General features: G+C 37.6%; 2 protein-coding genes and 1 long non-coding RNA gene across 5 annotated transcripts; 2 read left to right on the top strand and 1 right to left on the bottom strand.

Annotated features, from left to right (window-relative positions):
- The first annotated feature begins 8,027 nt into the window (after positions 1–8,027).
- LOC149661476 (rho GTPase-activating protein 12-like) lies at positions 8,028–16,224 on the top strand. Of its 3 annotated transcripts, none has more exons than XM_089842980.1 (14): positions 8,028–9,613; positions 9,795–10,283; positions 10,491–10,723; positions 10,788–10,991; positions 11,063–11,365; positions 12,485–12,574; positions 12,678–12,980; positions 13,126–13,266; positions 13,331–13,525; positions 13,595–13,691; positions 13,804–14,181; positions 14,256–14,384; positions 14,670–14,775; positions 14,856–16,224. In XM_089842980.1, the coding sequence occupies exons 2-14, from the start codon at positions 9,839–9,841 to the stop codon at positions 15,028–15,030; spliced, it is 2,799 nt and encodes a 932-aa protein (XP_089699106.1). In that variant the 5' UTR covers positions 8,028–9,613; positions 9,795–9,838; the 3' UTR covers positions 15,031–16,224. The 3 variants fall into 3 exon arrangements, with proteins under 3 accessions (XP_089699106.1, XP_089699108.1, XP_089699107.1); XM_089842981.1 differs by having other exon boundaries at positions 8,029–9,613; positions 13,595–13,661; XM_089842982.1 differs by lacking the exon at positions 12,678–12,980.
- On the bottom strand, positions 15,942–16,575 carry LOC149661475 (uncharacterized). The gene is made up of 2 exons (XR_016368916.1): positions 16,436–16,575; positions 15,942–16,362 (listed from the first exon to the last, which is right to left on the bottom strand). It is a non-coding gene; the product is annotated as an uncharacterized LOC149661475 (long non-coding RNA).
- Positions 16,346–18,321, top strand: LOC149661474 (4-trimethylaminobutyraldehyde dehydrogenase-like). Its single transcript, XM_089843000.1, has 7 exons — positions 16,346–16,520; positions 16,578–16,723; positions 16,776–16,905; positions 16,963–17,207; positions 17,275–17,691; positions 17,747–17,976; positions 18,034–18,321. The coding sequence occupies exons 1-7, from the start codon at positions 16,346–16,348 to the stop codon at positions 18,248–18,250; spliced, it is 1,560 nt and encodes a 519-aa protein (XP_089699126.1). The 3' UTR covers positions 18,251–18,321.
- The last annotated feature ends 120 nt before the right edge of the window (positions 18,322–18,441 follow it).

The following is an 18,441-nucleotide window of genomic DNA, read 5'->3' as shown; positions in this document are numbered from 1 at the left end:
GTTCTTTCCTTGTGGAAATTCACAATGCGAATGTTATGATATACGCGCCGGTCGAGCTAGAAAATCGCCCAGAAATTCTTGGAAGAAATTGGCGCCACTTCGTATGACGTCACGCGTTTTTTTTACGAAAGTACTTGTAGGGGTTTTTTCCCCGATCTTTCCGTGTGACCATCCAAAAATCCGGAGAAACTGAGTGATGGCGTATCGTTTCAATCGGAATAGTCTCCCTATAGTTGTAACGGTGTAGGTGTAAAAGTGAAACAAGGGATAAGACGCCATCGTTTCCATATTATTGACCCTAATGAGGGATGGGGGGACAGGTTGGTGTCTTTAATGACATGGCCGGGTGATCTTCTTGAGGGGCTTCTCCGTAAAGCTTCATATCAGATCCTTTTGTTTTGTTTCTGTTTTCCCTTACACCTTATTTGTTTTCAAGTTTTAGGCTTAGCTATCATCCAATTAAGGTCATATCGCCATCAAGGCATCAACCCTCGGTTCCTATTACTGACGAGAAAAGCGCCATTATTTTTTCCTAGAAATGTTTGTTTTCCTAAATTGAGTTCCGATGATATTTCTATTGTTTCCACTATCTTATCTTTATAAGGACATTGGGAATCGGAGATAAATCCAAAATTCGAGGAAAAAATCTCGTATGACGTTCGAGTCGTCACTCAAGTTTGCCCTTTAGTTAGAGTTTACTGAGAGGAATTTTAACCCTCAGTTCCTAGATTTCTCGATATTTTCTAATAGAAACCATCTGGAACTGGAAGTGCATGCTCTGAGAAATTCTATTTAGGCTTAGCAGGGATAGATTTAATTTTAGAAGTAGGAATGGATAACGGTTAGTATTAACTTCAGTCCTATACTCATAGCCCAGTATAGAGCCCCTCCCTCCAACACGTAACGATAAGTTTAAATTATCTTATTGGCTCACTTCAACTACGTTTTGATGGCATTGCTGACGGGGACGTCGAAAATACGTTATTCCTTTTTACCTCTGTCGCTATAACCCGCCTCTTCTTTCATACCCCTCCGTCCCTTTGAAGGGGGTCCAGGACTTTGACGCGCGGCCAGATTACTCTGTTCTCTATTCCTACTTCTAAAATTAAATCTATCCCTGGGCTTAGAAACCAACTTAACTAATTTAAGGGCAAAGGCTTAAAGAACATTTAAGAAAGTCTTTATAATATTACGTAGATAGACTTTGACGTTAGTTTGAATGAGAGGGTAAAAAAGAAATTTCATTTAATAATATTTCCAAAGCATTTTTCTTAGGAAACGTTAAACCAATTAAGAAAGACTAATAATAACATTGTGAAATAAGAAAAAAATAATAAATTGAGCGATACATAATTTGGATTTTCTCGGAACTGTAAAACGAGCGTGTCAAGAATGAAGTTCAGCCCTTAATAATAATATTTCTTTTTTTTTCCTTCTGCCAGCCGAGCATGACAGAATATTATAACCCCCTTATCATATCCAAACATTAATCAAAATTTATGAGCTCGCTATATAGACATACTCCGTAGAAAAAAATATATAGAAATAGAATGGCTTCAAACTCTTTTCTGTTTTTTCCTACGAACATTAAAAATATATGCTAAAAAGGCTAGCGCGGTCTTTCAACCTGTTTAAGGCTCGGTTATAGCAGAAGTGAGATGAGACATGAAGTATTGAGCTAACCAAACCAAATTCTTCACTCGGCGAAAGTGAATATTCTTGATAACACACCAACGGTTGGCCCTCTAGTGGCGATTTCTGAATTTTCCCTTCAAAACGGTGAGACGCTCGCGGCGGTAGACGGCCGAACTATAGATTCAAGCTCCCGCGTCTTTGTTACGCGGCTTTAGGTTGAGGGGAAGGGGTAAGAAATGTTTTTGGAACTCGGCCAATTTTTTTCTCAGTAGTGTAGGCGCGTGGGAAGCGGCATAAAATCCTCAAATTTGTTCACTAGTGCCAGGATCTACTATCAATGCTAGAGCCCTTCACTTCTAGTCTCATGTCACTTCTGGTTATAGGAAAAGCCAACATCCCGGGTTTGTTAAAACAATACGAATTTATTCAATTCTCTTATGAAATTTTAAATATTATAAAAGGGGAAATCCTTACGATTCAAGTTTAACACCTTTTTGACATTTAGAGAAAGTAGATTTAGTTTTCAGACTAGGAGAATTGATACCATTTACACTAGGAGGCCAGACTACTTGGTGCTGCACTTTGTACGCCTCCTGGTGCAAATTGTATCCATCCTCCTAGTGTAAAAACTATATAGTTTTCACTAAAGGGGCTACAGAAAATTTCTGCCCACTCTCTCAGCTTAAACTTCGGTGCATTGTTCTTAGGCCTTCTGTAAGTCGTCAAGTTGCGGTCAAGTACTGATCCTAATTGAACTGATATCCTTTTCTCCCTGAAATATCTTGACTCACCAACGTCCTGGCAGAGAAACTAGTAGTTTCTCTGGTCCTGGCAACAGTGGGGGAACCTGCAGAAATCCCTTTAGGGGAAACTATATGTATGTATACTAGTTCACTTTATTCCGTAGAAGGCCTTAATGGATTTTGGTGACAATACGACGCTATTCGTCCCATTTGCTGTAATTATAATGCATGAACCCATGGCCCTCCTTTGTTCCAGGCTTACAATGAACTGGGTATCGATATTGTTCAAAGAACTGAATAAATTCATGCCAAATTTTCTAATTCGACTCGCAAATTGAGTCTGACGGGCAAGCCGCTGTATCAGGGGTTTTGTCACGTCTTCTCTTTTTATCATATAGCTGCAGAGCCATTATAAATATTGATAAACTGGTTTATTTCCATCGGCAACTGGGATTTAGTTTTTGAATTTTAATTACCCTATTCAAAACTTTTCAGTAATGCGATGCTAATTATCATTATATTTCCCGTTACTCTTGTTGTTTTTATTCCCATACTTCTGGGAACCGTTAGGGTTCAGGGATTGGATTAAATTTCAGTTGCAAAAAGGATGCGGTACCTGCAAGGCTTTGCCTTCTTTGAAGCTATGTTGCCTCGATCAATTTGGTAAAGACTTAACCCCCATGCCCAGTTTTCTGCATATATAGGGTGCTCATCAGTGCAAAAGGCTTAATTCATTCACCTTAGTTTTCTCGGTATTCTTTATTTCATAGGTAAAATAATTTTTGTCTAAGTTTACATTCTCCCATATTTGAATATTTTAAGAAAATGTTTTGGTGTTCTGGTGGGGACAACACGCTCTGTTTACTATCCCCGCCCCCTAGTAACCTATAGATAGTTTTCTCACGTGGAGGATTCATACCATTTACACCAGGAGGCCGGGCTACCTGGAGGACAAAAACCCGTCTGCTTTTGTCCTCCAGGTAGCCTGGTAATGGTATGAATCCTCCATGTGTATAAACTATCTATGACGTGGGTAAACTTATCGTAAGATTACTTTACTTGTGTTTACCTCCATTTGATAATAATTTTCGGATGTCGACGTTGGGGGAGGGACAAAAATTGCGCTCCCGCTCTCAGGTATATAATAATGTGTTGAATCCCTATTTCCATTAGCGCATTTAATGGCGGTGTTCACGATTGTGTAACGACCGTCATCGCCTAAAGTTACACGAACCTTCCTAAATTCGCAATATGCACCATGGGCACCCCTGCAGGGAACTTGGGAGATTTGTTTTGTGGTTGGTTTTGTTTAATTCCAACAGCTTTTCATCATTCTTTCGAATAGATGCGAAACTTTTCTCGGAAATGGGGAAAATGGAAAAAGAATCCGCCGCATCAGGATTCGTTTTCTTGATCCTCTCGTTGCCAGTCTGTCGTTAAAAACAACTTACGAGCAAAATCGTTTTCTAGACAATATATACCCGGGCTCGAATAATGGGAATGAACTGAGGAGATAAACAATTATTATACCCGGAGAAATAGGCGTCGTGTTAATGTTATCGCGGCTATGAATCCCCCTTTTTCAACAGAACTACGGGTCTACTATTAAAGGAAAGGTGTGTTAGATCATAAACCTAAATCCTTTCAGATAACCGGACTTGATCGAGCCGCGTTTCACCCTTCCTATAGTCTTGAAGATAAAAGAAAGATACGGATGATGTGAAAGTACAATAGTTCTAAGTTTATATCTTACAATGATAGCAATGACAATCGAGTTGTTGTTTATCAATAGATTTGTTGTATAGCTTTTTCCGAGAAAAACACTGAAACGTATTGGGAACATTCTTTCTTCCAACAAAACAAAACATAATTTTTAAATACTACCTTTACCAATAAACATGGTAGAATAGTGCCTATCTAACGTACGACTCGAAACCTATGGACTGTCAAACTTAATGCGTAATTCGTTTACTTATGTAAGTAGGTGTATGTCAAACCGAGTGACGCTGTCTGGTTCCGTTTGGCTTAAAAGCTTTTGGGCCACTATGCAGAGTCATTCATTTCCGAGACTCCTAGATCTCTCATCTCGAGGGAATTCTCACTCAGAGTCAGACCAAGGCTCAGACTCGGAGCTTATTTCCGATTCTTTTTCGTTATTCCAATGCCCTGCATCATGGAATATCCGATTAAATTTGGGGGGAGTGGTTTTTGAAGAAAAGCGTCCATCTCTCGATGTCGCGTCCTTCGTCGACCAACCCTGGGAGGCTGGGACTCTTTGCTTTCCATGAAATGGGATTAATGGGAAGCCTTGGATCCGTGTATAGTAAGTAGGCGACGCCATTAACGTGTTGCCGGTATTGCCATGGAGTCGGATGGGCTTGGACAAAGTGCTTATATGGCTGCTGCCACTGAAGGGTTAGTGAATAAACGGAAATCAAATTTCCCGGAACACTCAGCTCTATTCTAAATCGATCATAGACGAGCGCGTTCTGTTCTCCATTGTTTACCATCCTAAGGCGGCGATAACAAAGGGGTCGGAGCGTTGCCAGATAAAAATTACCAAACTATCGTACCAAAGCCAAAAAATTATCGTTTTTCAACCAAAATTATCGTACGCTCTGAGCGCCTCAAAAATAGCGGTAAAACCAATGCGGTTGTACTGATTCACCTTGTATTTACACTAAAATCAGTACAAGGGTACGGAGGGAGATAGATAAATAACGTCTCCAAGCGTTTCTCACATCCAGCCTTTGGCCTTAAGTGTATTATATCTATGGGATGAACATGTATCACTCTCTCCTATTTCGCCTTTTTCTACACCTAGCGAGACTTTTGTGCCCAGATTAGTACAATTTCCCGCTAAATTAGAAATTATAGTACAATTATCGTACGCCTAAGCCGAATTATCGAATTTAGCGTACTATATAGTACAGCGTCAAAATTATAGTACACTTCGAAAAAACTCTTAAAATTATCGCATTGTACTATAATTATAGTACGTCTGGCAACGCTGGGTCGGACGTTCATTCGAAACTCATCCTTTATGTATTCTCTTTTAATTTATTGTGAAAATTCGACTGTCTTCATCTTGTCACGAAAGAAGCTGTTCTGTTGGACTTTTTCAACCCAAATATCTCTCTCTATCCGACCTCCCATGAGGTGGCTTACCTTTTAGGAATACCTGAGAGTCGGGACGTATAGTCCCAGAGAATACAGTGATATTCGAAGAATTTCTCAGAAACTGAAGCGTAGCCACAACCTAGACTTTTCACTTAAATAGAGGGAAAAGACGTTAAAAGCGTTTGTAGATGGGGTGGATGATGATACCTTTAGCTGGAGTAGTTTGAAAAAGTCAGTAGAACCAATCTTTTTCCATGAAACCTCGTGGAGCTTTAGTTTTTATTTTCTATTAGTTACAATTGTTGACTGAGACACAAGGAAATAGTTTAAATGAAAATATACCAACAATGTCCAACTCTTAAAACGTTTCGAAATCTTTTAGAAGTGATCAGGACCCAAACTGCCGGATATGGATAACTGTGTTGGTTACACCTACACAATTCGTGCCGTTTTTCACACCAAAAGACTTTATACTAACCACGAAACCCTTCATTTCATTAGTCCCCAACTTGTAAACCATAGCAACCTGTTTCCAAATCTAATGTAATGAAAAAATACTTGTAGCTTTACTTGAATTCGAATCTCTGATATAAAAAAAAAAACACCCTAAAAGCCCTGCCCTGGAAGTCGTGGATTTCAGTCTGTCTTGCTGCCAATACCACGAAATAAGGCTTCCTTTTCTAAAATAAAAAAATCTTAGAAGCTCGGGTCTTTGGGAGCAGAGGGTAAGGTATAAACTTTCCTCGGAATAATGTTAGACGTTGATCAATATTCTTTCTTTAGGTAACTTTTCTTGGAATCGCTATTCAGGTATTTTAAGGATAAAAAAGAAGAAATGGAAGGAAAAAAATCTTTATAATAGAGAGACTAATGAAAGGAAAAGGAATAAACTTTTCTGTTGAAGTTTAAGACTCGCCCCATCCTGGAACCTTTTGAGGTTTTCGACGTAGAACTTAAAGCTCGATGAAGAGTATTCCATAAGTTACAGAGAATTAAACCAACACACATGCATGCAGGATTTCGACAGAACGGCTTATAAATACACACCATGCACCATCTTTGATTTTTCAACGCAGTCCCAGTGTTTTTAAATGGGATTTTCTTACCCTGATTAAGTATTCAATTCGAACCTTCCCCGACATTATTAAAGTAGCAGGTGTTTATTTCCCTAGTCACTTTAATTCCAAGAATCGGGATTTAATATATTTTTTTTTCTCTCTCTCTCTTAAAAGTTCCTTCTTTAAAAGGATATAATTTAAAGCAATTTCCTCCTCAGCATGTACCGAGATAAAAATCCACCAAACATTAATTACACATCTCCTCGACTCCGCGTGTACGAGTTTTGGGCGGTAAGCGCGTTAGCGATTCCCGGAAAATGTATCCGAGAATAAGTTTAGAAAATTTCGCCACCATCGTAGTCCCCCCCCCCCTTTCCCTCCCCAATATTAATTATTTGAAGTAAATAAACCCGAAAATGTATGTCCTTATATTGCTTGGCAGGCAGGCGGACCTTCTTGCGCTTAAAGTCGCTTCAAAAAATAACTTCTGGTGAATCTGCTACAGTTTCGAATTAATTAAAATATCTGGCCTTAATTCATATATTTCTGCCAGATTTTCGAGCTAGTCTTGTTTGGTACCATATTCGTTTCATCGTGACTGTTCGACCATCTCCAAGTCGTAGGTGGTACCGTAACGGCTTCTCCGGATGTATGTTCAGATGTAAACATGTCCGAGAATTCGGTTAATTAGTAAGATTCAAAAGATCAAGCTCTAGATCGTGCGTCATAGCGTATTTCAAAGTTCTACTGAATGGAAATTTTAATGTTGAGATTCGAGAAGATGTCCGAGAGTTGAATGAGCTTTCTTTTGTAAAGTTTGGATTGTTTTGATGTTGAATTCCGTTTCCAGCGTCTTTCACTAAAACCCTTTTGAACACTGATGACTTTCCTCCGAGAAAATCCATTCGTATTCGTTCATCTTCAGAACTAACTTTGAAATAAACATGTTTTGGCTCATCATATATGGAAACCATTTTTTTTGGTAAAGGTTCAGGAAAACACGCGTATCTGTAGTTTCCTAATTGTTCTATATAGAACTCGCCCGGTTTTCCAAGAAGTTGCTAAGCTCGAAGCCAACCTGATAATCGCCGCTCTCATAGTGATATGAATTTTATCAATTCTCTCTTGAGTATTAAAGCAGTGTTGCCATAATACCTGGAGAGTCTGTAAAGCTCAGGGATTTTGAAAATGGGTGTGATATATCTCGAAAATTTAAAATTGTGCCAACCGTTGAAAATATTACGAGGAGATTTGAATAAATTTCAAGTTCCCCAGTACATTAGGCTTAATACTCGGTTTATTATGAGATTAAAAAACCAGAATATTTAGATATGAAAATTCGCCTCTAAGCTGTTCCTTACAAAGGTATATGCCTAGCTAATATAATTTTTTTTAATATAAAAATCTGCATTGAAAATATTTCAAACAGCACGTTCAATTTTGTTTTTATTTTTATTATACTTCTTTTATTTTTCGTTGAAGAGGGCATGCGGCTTATATTTTGGCTGCCTTCTTTTCCTTCGAAGTTTCTTGGAAAAACTAAGCTAGATACGTCGACGTCACGGATTAGGGGAGGTTGCCATAGAAACGGGGAATAAAAGTGACAATAAGGATATCATTTTCGGGACCCAGGCAAGGGTTTCAAGGAACGAAATAGCTAAAGGGGGTCGTAAGTGCGGCCGTAAAAGTTGAAATATAGCAATAAATTAAATAGACGTAACAATAAAAAGACGGAAAGAAGCGGAAAGCTGTTGCAACTTTAAGTGGAAAATTTTACAATATAAAACTGAAGATGCGGCTTGCAGTTCGGAACTCGTCCCGGTTCGAAACCTACCAGTTGCTAAGTTATTTTTACTTATGGTTTCCTTTTAAACGTTCAAAATCGTCTGTCGTAATATTTACCAATCAAAAACCGCAGGCGCCGATTCTTGTTAATTTCCCATTAAAAAGTGCTGGTGGGTTCAACGTAAAGAGGAGGAGCCCGTAAGGTTTATTCAGTTTATTCAAGCGTATTTCCGTCTACAACTTGGCTATTAATTTTTGTCCAATATTTTGGAAAACGCCCCTATAGTGTTCTCTTTCCCTTCAGATCCTAACTATACCCCCTTAATAATGAAACAAACACGCACCATTGCACTCCTAGGCTATAACCGTTGACTGGAAGGGAAAGAGAGTGAGAGGGGGGAATAGAAACCTATTTCGGAGTTCGTTTCGATTCTCGGAACTCGAGGCGAAAAACACGGGGAATATATATCTTTTTATTTTATCCTCGGCCTAAATTTAAACGTTTATCGTTCTAAATCGGATTGGTTGGTTGAAGAGTTTGCTTATTAGAGAAGCCAAGAATAAACTCCAATGTTTCACTTTCAAAGATTTTATTTCTCTTGAGAACTTCTCCTCCCTCGCGCACTCAGTATTAATACCTTTCCTTCTTATTCATTTCTTGGAAAAATATTTTTCGATTTTAGTTGGTTACCATAGAAACAGACGTGGTGGATAGGTAGTTTGGGAGCGAAATCTACATTTTGATAATTGCTTTTACCCTTGGAAACGAAAGAGTCATAAGGTTTAAGAGCCAAATATTCCTTGAAGGTGATGTTTTCTCCAAGCGTGAGAATTCCTACATCTGCCGTCGGTCTCTTTCTAGAGTATCAACAAGGGATTTGCGAGTAAACAAGAACTAATCTCAAACACCCCGAGGGCCAGCTTCCTTTTCACTTTTCCACTTCGTTGATTCCTCCACCATCAGACTAATTGTATTTTCTTATTTCCGAGAACAGAGCCAAAAATATTATGGTCCTTCAGTTTTGCGGTTTAGATTTCGCGCTTTTAGATTTTCATAAGGCAAAACCCGTTCGATTCAGTCCACGAACAGCTTGGATAGAGAGCTGAACTGATTTGAACTGTCATTTTACGACCAAACCCAACTTCCGGTTATTATTTTTCTGATCGCGCTGTCAAGGAAATAATTTGTTTTTAATTAATAATTAGCTAGTTGTTTTTGTTATTATTTTTGTTAAATATAATCGAATTTTTAAGTTTTATCGATCGAAATTGGTAAGTCATTTGTTTACCACTCCAATAATAGAAATAGGCCTATAAATCAGCGAGAAATTGGTATAAAAACATTGAAACTTGAGCCTAAGCCTTGGCTTTCTCTGATTGAGTCTTGAGATTTGAGGTACTGAAAAGAGACATGACAATCATGACATCACGGACCCTTTTATAATTGTTATAGGCCAATGCTTCCATTGGTAATTATTACGAATATTTGACACTGAAATGGAGGGAGATGGACAAACGTGTCTTAAAGTTCTTTATGACTATGATTATGTGGCTAATGATGGGAGAGATGTTTCAATACAGAAAGGGGAGGAACTACTGTTAATCAGAAAAACAAATGAGGATTGGTGGCAGGTTATTAGAGATGGTGAAACCAGACCTTTTTTCGCACCTATGAACTATCTGGAAGTTTTACCCTCCGATCTAAATAATCAAGAGAATAACAATGAAATTAAACCAAGTGATTTAAATGCCAATGATAGAGATGAAAATACCAGAATTACCAAACAGAATGACACAGTTCTATTCATATCAAACCCTTTATACTCTTGTGTCCCTGATATCAAAACTGATAAAAATTCCAACCCCAATAAACAAGATGTTAAAAGTAATGAGAATATAAATGAACAAAATAGTCATGGAGTAACTGTCATTCACATACCAGGTATGTTATAGCTGGTTCCTCTAAGGTCAAGAACCTTTATGGTGGAATTCATAAACGTCGGACGCAACGCAATTTAGTACAGGCAAAGGCAGGACGTCATACGCAAAAGGCGGAAGTTTGCGCACGACGTCCTGCCTTTGCCTGTACTAAATTGCGTTGCGTCTGATGTTTATGAATTCCACCTTTAACCTTTTTATCACCGGTTAGGCCCTTCAACCCCAAATAAAATAGCTGATGATGAAGGAAATCATAGTGATGATTCAAAAACTATCGATTCTTTGGGAGATGATTGTGATTATGATGGTGAAGAGGAAGAAAGTAATGATGATGACGGGACCAAATCAACAGACAGTGCCTATAATGAACGTTTACAAAAAGTAGTTGAGGAAGAGGACTGTAATCTTAATTCCAATGAAAACATAGATGAAGACAATTTAAATGTAAAACTTCAACTCCATTTTAAATATTCGGATTTGATTATTGTAATTTTGTGTTACTTTTTAGAATGAACAAGAAAACCCTATATATGCCAATTTTCCCTTGCTTACATCAGCCACACCCCCCAAACCAGGACCCAAAGAGAGTCCTCTGAAAGTATTGTTTAATCACTGGTCAGAATATCTTGATAGTAGTGGACGTAAATTCTACTACAATTCACAGTCAGGGGAAACTACGTGGAAACCTCCAAGAAGAATGCCCGATGCTTTTGTATGTTTCCTTAAGTTAAAGTCCTTATATTTCACTGGTGAACAAAGTGAAAATGAGAAGAACCTTTTTAGGCTGAGGATGAACACGTTAATAGTCAAGAAACTAGTTTATTGGAGAAAGAGGAAATGCCTGATAAACCTCTACCTCCTACCCCACCTAAAAAACCAAAACCAAAACTGGTCAAAAGTAGCAGCAAATGGTCCAAAAATGATAATAATGATTATAACACCGCTAGCAGTAATGATAGTTTGGATCAGTATACCACACCCCCTTCTAGAAAGTCACCTTCCCCTAAAGCCCCCAAAGGATGGATCAGACATCAGGATTCTGATGATGGGGATATCCATTTTATTAATGAATTAACTAAGGAAAAGGTTTGTATAATTTTTCCTGAAAGATTAAAAGGAAAAAGTTCACTTAACGTAACATTATACCTTAATAAAATGGCCTTTTTCTAAATATAAAGGGAAAAATATAAAAAAATAAATAAATGATCTCTTATTACAAAATAATTAGCATTTAATTTGTCTTAAAAAACGCGGACTACCGCGCCACCCGCCTCTGGTTTAGTGTCGTCTGCTAAATCGAACCTACCTTAGCGAGGGCTGGAAATAAGAAAAAAGTCTTATAGGACACAATATAGGACTTGTGTCTGGTGATCTCCCCTTTGTCTGGAAAATTTATAGGGCATTTATTTATAGGGTGGTGGCATGGGTAGCCACCACCCCTCTATGCATTGTAAAGGGACCCACGTCACCCACCTGTAAACAAGCCACAGGCTTAGTGTGGAAATCCCTTCATAGAAGAAGCTCTTATTATTATTATTCCGCATTGTCCCAAGGATGATGGGGAGGGGGGAGGAACGCGAAAACTGGAGAAATAGGCGCGCTAACTGTGGTCTGTGGAACAGTTCAGGTCCGGTGGGACGCTAGAAATGGGGGAGGAATTCTCGGAACAGTGGTGGGCAAATACTCAGAAAATGGCGGGCGGTCTACAGATTAGTCTGAAGTAGAATGCCCGCCATTTTTCCGAGTATTCCTCCCCCATTTCTAGCGTCCCACCGGACCTAAACTGTTCCACAGGCGCGCGCCTATTTCTCTCATATTTCGCATTATCCTTGATTTTCCAATGGAATGTGGAAAAAATAGTGTCGCATCTTCATAGTCAAGCTACCAAAGCTTAGAGAAAATTTATTGGACAATGTCGAGTGTCCTGTGCTTATTTCCGCCCCTACCCTTAGCTCTCTCAGCCTGTGAGAATTCAACCAATCCCGTATGGGTAAGTGGTTCTGGGTAGCAGACGCCACTAAAACAATGGCGGCGCAGTGGTCCTCGTTTTTAAGACTAATTAACTCCTAATTGTTTTGTAATAAGAGATCATTTATAGTTTTTTAATATTTTTTATTTAATATATAGAAAAAGGCCATTCTTTTAAGGTATAATGTTATGTTACATGAACTTTTCTTTTAACCGATTTTGTCTTCCGTAAATTAGTGGATGAGGTCTTTTGATGAAAGTGGACGCGTGTATTACTACGCTCAAAATAGTAATACATCTTTATGGGAACTTCCAGATATTACTCGGGTAATTTATCACTAGTTTTCTCATTTAAGCTATCATAAGAACACATTTATGGCGCTTTTGTTTGTCACCCCACAAGTCTGTAAGCTTATTGTTGTGTTTAAAGGAACCTCTAGCGAGTATCAAGAAGAATGTAAGCAGTATTGAACCCTGTCGAGAAGCACCCCAACCACCGAGTGGCGCTTTGGCAGTTGCACCACCGCAGGTTCCTCGGCACTTAACTAGAGCCCCTCCTTCAAATTTAGCGGATCGCAAGCTTAAAACGCATTCTGTTATGGAGCCTTCTTGGCAGTCACTTTCTGCTGCTAAGAGTGAAAAGGGGGGTAAAAGCGCTTCTTTACCTCGTGGCTTAGAGCCACCTTCGGAAGAACCCCCTAAAAAGTGGCCAGAATTGAGAGATGGTTGTATGGTGCGTTCTACAACTTTCACAAATTATTCTGTAACCTCCCATCCCATCCCAAAGCTTGAACTTACTCCAAAAAAAAAAAAAAAAAAATGTTGTGATACTTGTGTGTTCATTTTTGTTCTTAATGTCTTAAATTTGTTTATACCAGGTTATAACTAGACAAGGAACATTAAATAAAACTAGTCTATTAGAAGCTGGGAAACGTTTAAAAAAGAATTGGACACAAGTTCACGTCACTTTAACCAATCTTTACCTCTTATTCTATAAAGATATGAAATCGGCTCAACAGGTATATTGAGGACATAGAAAATTGACCCTAAGTGAACTATAGAATCAATTGAAACCCATTCTAGATAAATGGTGGCTGCAAACCCGAAATTACAGTTGATTTAGGAGGAGCCGCCATTGATTGGTGTCCCGATGTTTCTCGTCGCAAAAATGTCTTTCAGATTACTACAGTATTGAATAACCAAATATTACTTCAAGATGACAATGCCCAAACAAGCAAAGAATGGTTCAATGCCATTCAGTCAGTCATTATGAAACTTGTAGGTTTTCAATTTCAACGCCTTTGCCTTTGATGACGGTAAAATTGAACCCTTAATTTATCCCTTTAGCCTTCAACAGCAACCAACATGAGTCTCTCGAACGCAAGTTCACCCAAAGAAAAAACCAAGAAAGGAAGTAGGTTATCTAGATCAAAGTCAACAAAGCGTAAGAAGTTAAAAGTGGCTGGCTGATTTTCCTTTCAACTTAATCTAACCTTCCCCCTCTCTCTCTCTTCCTTACTCTCTCTCCCTTCCTTACTCTCTCTCCTGAACTTTAGAGAAAATTCGCGACGGATCAATAAAAGCGTCAGATAGCTCTTCCAGCATTACCTCTACTTCAGTATCGCCGTCTCCTCTGGACGAGTTAGCTTGTGCTAGTCCAACAGAACGTAAAAAACGGATTAGAGATAAGTTAAGAAACTTCTTCTTAAGAAGACCATCCATGGAAAGTCTTCGTGAGAAAGGGATTATCAAGGATGAACCCGTTTTTGGCTGCAATTTAAGCAACTTATGCGCCAGGGAAAAGTCGACCATACCTAAATTCGTGCAGTTGTGTATCGAAGCCATAGAAAAGAAAGATATGTCAGCGGATGGATTATACCGAGCTAGTGGAAATTTATCTCAAGTTCAGAAAATTAGGTTTCAAGTCAATCAGGGTTAGATATATATTTGTTTGTTTATAAAAGTGTTTAATTTAAACTCTTGAAAAAACAATGCAATTATTCTTTAGACGATTACTCTGGCCTTAAAACTGAAGAGGATGTTCATGTCCTAACAGGAGCCTTAAAAATGTTTTTCCGGGACATGAAAGAACCTCTTTTTCCTTTTAATATGTATCATAAGTTTATAGAAGCCATGGGTAGGCTTAATTGGCCATATGTCTAATCAGCGCCACTAGCGGATGGTCTGAGAACTACTCCCATAGAGACTAGGTATATTTAAGAGGGTTTACAGAATTTCCGCCAGGTGGCTCGAACGCCGCGCCATCTGACGGAAATTCTGCAAACCCGCTTAAATATACCTAGACTCTATGGTAGTAGTTTTCAGACCATCCGCTAGTGGCGCTGATTAGACATATGGCCAATTTCAATCTAATAATAGTTAAATTTAGTTAATTAACTTAAGGTAACCATTTCTTTCTAAGCCCAAAATGATAAACACCAGAAATTAGCCTCGATAACCAAATTAATCCGAAGTCTTCCAGAACCTAATGGCGAAACCTTAAAGTTCCTTCTTAAACATCTTGTTCGGTTAGTTTGTTGTACTAACTATCGCAAAAACTATTAATAATAATAATAATAGTAATAGTAATACTAATTTCATGTTTTAGTGTTACTCAATTGAGTGACAAAAATCGTATGCAGGTTCAAAATGTGGCTATCGTTTTTGGACCAACTTTACTTTGGCCTTTTGAAGAATCATCCGATTTAGCGGTTGATATGATGCATCAGAATCAAATTATGGAACTACTTTTGTTGGAGATGAACCATATTTATCCTCGGTAGCCTTTCCGAGAATTATTTTTTCTTTACCGAACCAAAATGAAAAAAATAAAAAATACTATAAAATTAAGTATAGAAGAATATCAGTAAGTATACACTTAATAATGAATTACTTTTAGCGAAGGGACACTACACTGTTTTCGTGAAACCCTTGTAAATAAAAAGTGCGTCAAATTGCGTCAAAGAACCAAATATTCCTTAATATTAATTAATTAACACTTGTTAAATTCTGTATATGAGAATCACATTCCTATATATGTATTGTATTTTTATATAAGAAATCAAAGGTTGTTTCCCAAAACTTTAAAAGCGATAGGATGCGTGTATTGCAGTGGTGTGCGAGTCCCGTTTTTTCGGTTTCAAGCCGAGTCCGAGTATCGAAACTAATTTCTTATCGAGTATAGAGCCGAGTCTCAAAAATACTTTCGAGTATCGAGTATTTAGATAGGTCAAATTTTGTTTGTTCTTTCGAGTAATTATCGAGTCTCAAATATTGACTTGTCGAGTAGCAATTTTGTAAATTTCTTGAAAATAACGAAGATGTTCAATTATCTAATATCTAACTAGTTCAAAAAGATTGTTCGTGATCAAGTAAACATTGAACAGGTGATTTTCATAATAAATGATCATGAACTCATCGTCTGCTATAGTTGTAAGCCTCGGATTCGAGTATTTAAAATGTTAAAAAGCTACTCGAATCTTTCTCGAGTATCTCAATGTGTTGTTATCGAGTATCGAGTCGAGAACCTAGTACTCGAACTTAATGAGTACTCGCACACCCCTGGTGTATTGTTTCGTAATATATCTTCTTTAGGTTGTTTTTTTAGAAAACTTTAATCGCTGCCCAAAGTAATTTAAAACAAATTCCAAAAAGAGATATGGTTTTTACTTTTTATAGATTATACAAGAATAAGTAAAGGGGCGATATTTTAATAATATATATATATATACATATACACGTATTGTCGATTCCTTAGGCTGCTAGAGAGAATTAATTCTTATATTATATTATATCATAGCCATTTTTTGGAAATTTATTTTAAATATCGTAGTCTTAAGAAATAAAATTTAATTAAGTAATAACATTGTTTAATAAAATTGTAATTGTTATATTTTATTGTATTGTATTTCAATCAATCTTTTGCTTTCTTGTACAAATATTGTTGAAAAAGAAAAAAAAATAGTTGATAAAAAGTGTCTAATTTTCATTTCTTTTATGTAAATATGATATAAAAGTTATTATCTAAGTAGGTCAAAGTTCATGGTTGATAACTAACTGACTTATTCATGGCGTGGTTGATTTGTTGTTAGTCTTGAAATGTTTTCCGCCTGGAACTGGAAGTTACGCGCAGTTTTAATTTCCAATCAAATTTTCGCGATGAATTTAAAATCTAATCTTGCAACTTACGTCAAAGGACCTCATAATTATATTAATGGAGTTAGGGTTGTTGGTAATGGCGATAGATCAGTTCCTATCATTCAACCCGCGTGTGGTGAGTTTAAGTTTAGTTAATCTTCGTTGGAAACGTGATAAATTATCTTTTGTTCAGGGAAAATCGTCGGTGAGCTGAAATGTTCATCTGAAAAGGATGTAGATTCGGCCGTTGTTGCCGCTAAACAAGCTCATTTATATTGGTCAAAGTTATCCGGATTTGAACGTGGGAAATATCTACACGCAGCGGCGGCTCTTGTTAGAGTAAGAGTACGTCTAATTAAATAATTAACAGGTTTTAATTAATAGTTACTAGGAAAAAGCGGAGCTGATAGCTCAATTAGAAGTTTACGATACTGGAAAACCAATATGGGAGGCTAGGGCTGATATATCATGTTGCGCGGATGCTCTGGATTTTTACGGTGCAGCTGCAAGCACTTTAGAGGGTAATTAAGTTTAATTAACTCTGCTATTATCATTTAATACATTTAAATCTTTAATAGGTTCTCATCATTCACTGCCTAATGGCAATTTCGCGCACGTTATACGAGAGTCTTTGGGTGTTGTGTGTGGTATTGGTGCCTGGAATTATCCATTTCAAGTTATAACTTGGAAATCAGCTCCCGCATTAGCTGCGGGAAACACCATAGTTTATAAACCATCCGAGCACACTCCTCTTTCAAGTATAGTCTTAGCCGAAATTTATACCGATGTTGGGTTACCTTCTGGTGTTGTTAACATAGTTCAAGTACATACAAACTTTTTAATTATTGAAAGATTTAAAAGCTTTTAATCTTGCGAAATTTTAATTTAAGGGGGATGGGAAAACGGGAGAACTATTGTGTAAACATCCTAACGTCGCTAAAGTATCGTTTACTGGAAGTGTTCCTACTGGTCAGAATATTATGAGAATGTGCTCGGAAGGAATGAAAAGAGTTACATTAGAATTGGGTGGAAAATCTCCCCTGATTGTTTTTGACGATGCTGATTTAACGCAAGCAGTGAAAGCGACTATGATGGGCAATTTTTTAACGCAAGGCGAAGTCTGCACTAATTGTACAAGAGTTTTTGTTCAAAGAACGGTTTACGACCAATTTGTAAATGAGTTAGTCGAAGCTACAAAGAAAATGAAAATAGGGAATCCAATGGATGAAGAAACGACAGTTGGTGCTACTATTACGAAAGAACACGCCGAGAAAGTGTTGTGGTACGTCAACAGAGCGAAAGAAGAGGTATTTATGCCATTCTTCAATTATAAGTATAAATATCCTAACAAGCTTACTACAGGGCTGTGTTGTTAAATTTGGCGGGGAAAAAGTGAAGCCAAAAGAGCCAGAACTTGCTGACGGAATTTATTTAAGTCCTTGCATTTTAACTAATTGCACAGACGATATGCAAGTAGTTAAGGAAGAGATATTTGGGTCCGTTGTCAGTATTCTCCCATTTGATATGGAAGATGAAGCCATTGAAAGAGCTAACAATACTAAATTTGGGTTAGCTGCTGGTGTTATGACAAAGTAGGCCTGATTCTTTATATCTTTGCGTGTAATGGTTAATTTTAAACTTTATTGCAGAGATTTAAAGCGAGGTCATCGTGTTTCTTCGAAATTACAAGCTGGAATTGTCTGGGTTAACAATTATAACATTTTTCCCAATGAAACACCTTTTGGAGGCTATAAGTTCAGTGGTTTTGGGCGCGAAAATGGGGTTGTTTCTCTTAATGATTATACCCAAACTAAAACTGTTTATGTAGAAATGAACGAAGTTGACTGTCCAATTTATAAACTATAACCAACTTATTAGTGTTTTGTATTTATAATTCTAGTTTTAAATTAAAGTAATTCCTATTTTCAATAACAAAATGGCGTCCAAAGTTTATTTTTAAAACTCGCGCTTAAAATGCATCTCTTCTACGGTAATGTAGGTGTCAGCACGTGCGCGAAATTGGAGCTACATTTATCCAGTTGCAATAGTCAGTGAAG

Source organism: Phalangium opilio, unplaced genomic scaffold, assembly GCF_054372755.1.
Source record: "Phalangium opilio isolate 3A_F unplaced genomic scaffold, DU_Popi_V2 ptg000070l_1, whole genome shotgun sequence".
NCBI classification, from domain to species: Eukaryota; Metazoa; Arthropoda; class Arachnida; order Opiliones; family Phalangiidae; genus Phalangium; species Phalangium opilio.
Note: the sequence above shows the minus strand (reverse complement) of the source record. Positions and strands in the feature narration are given on the sequence as shown.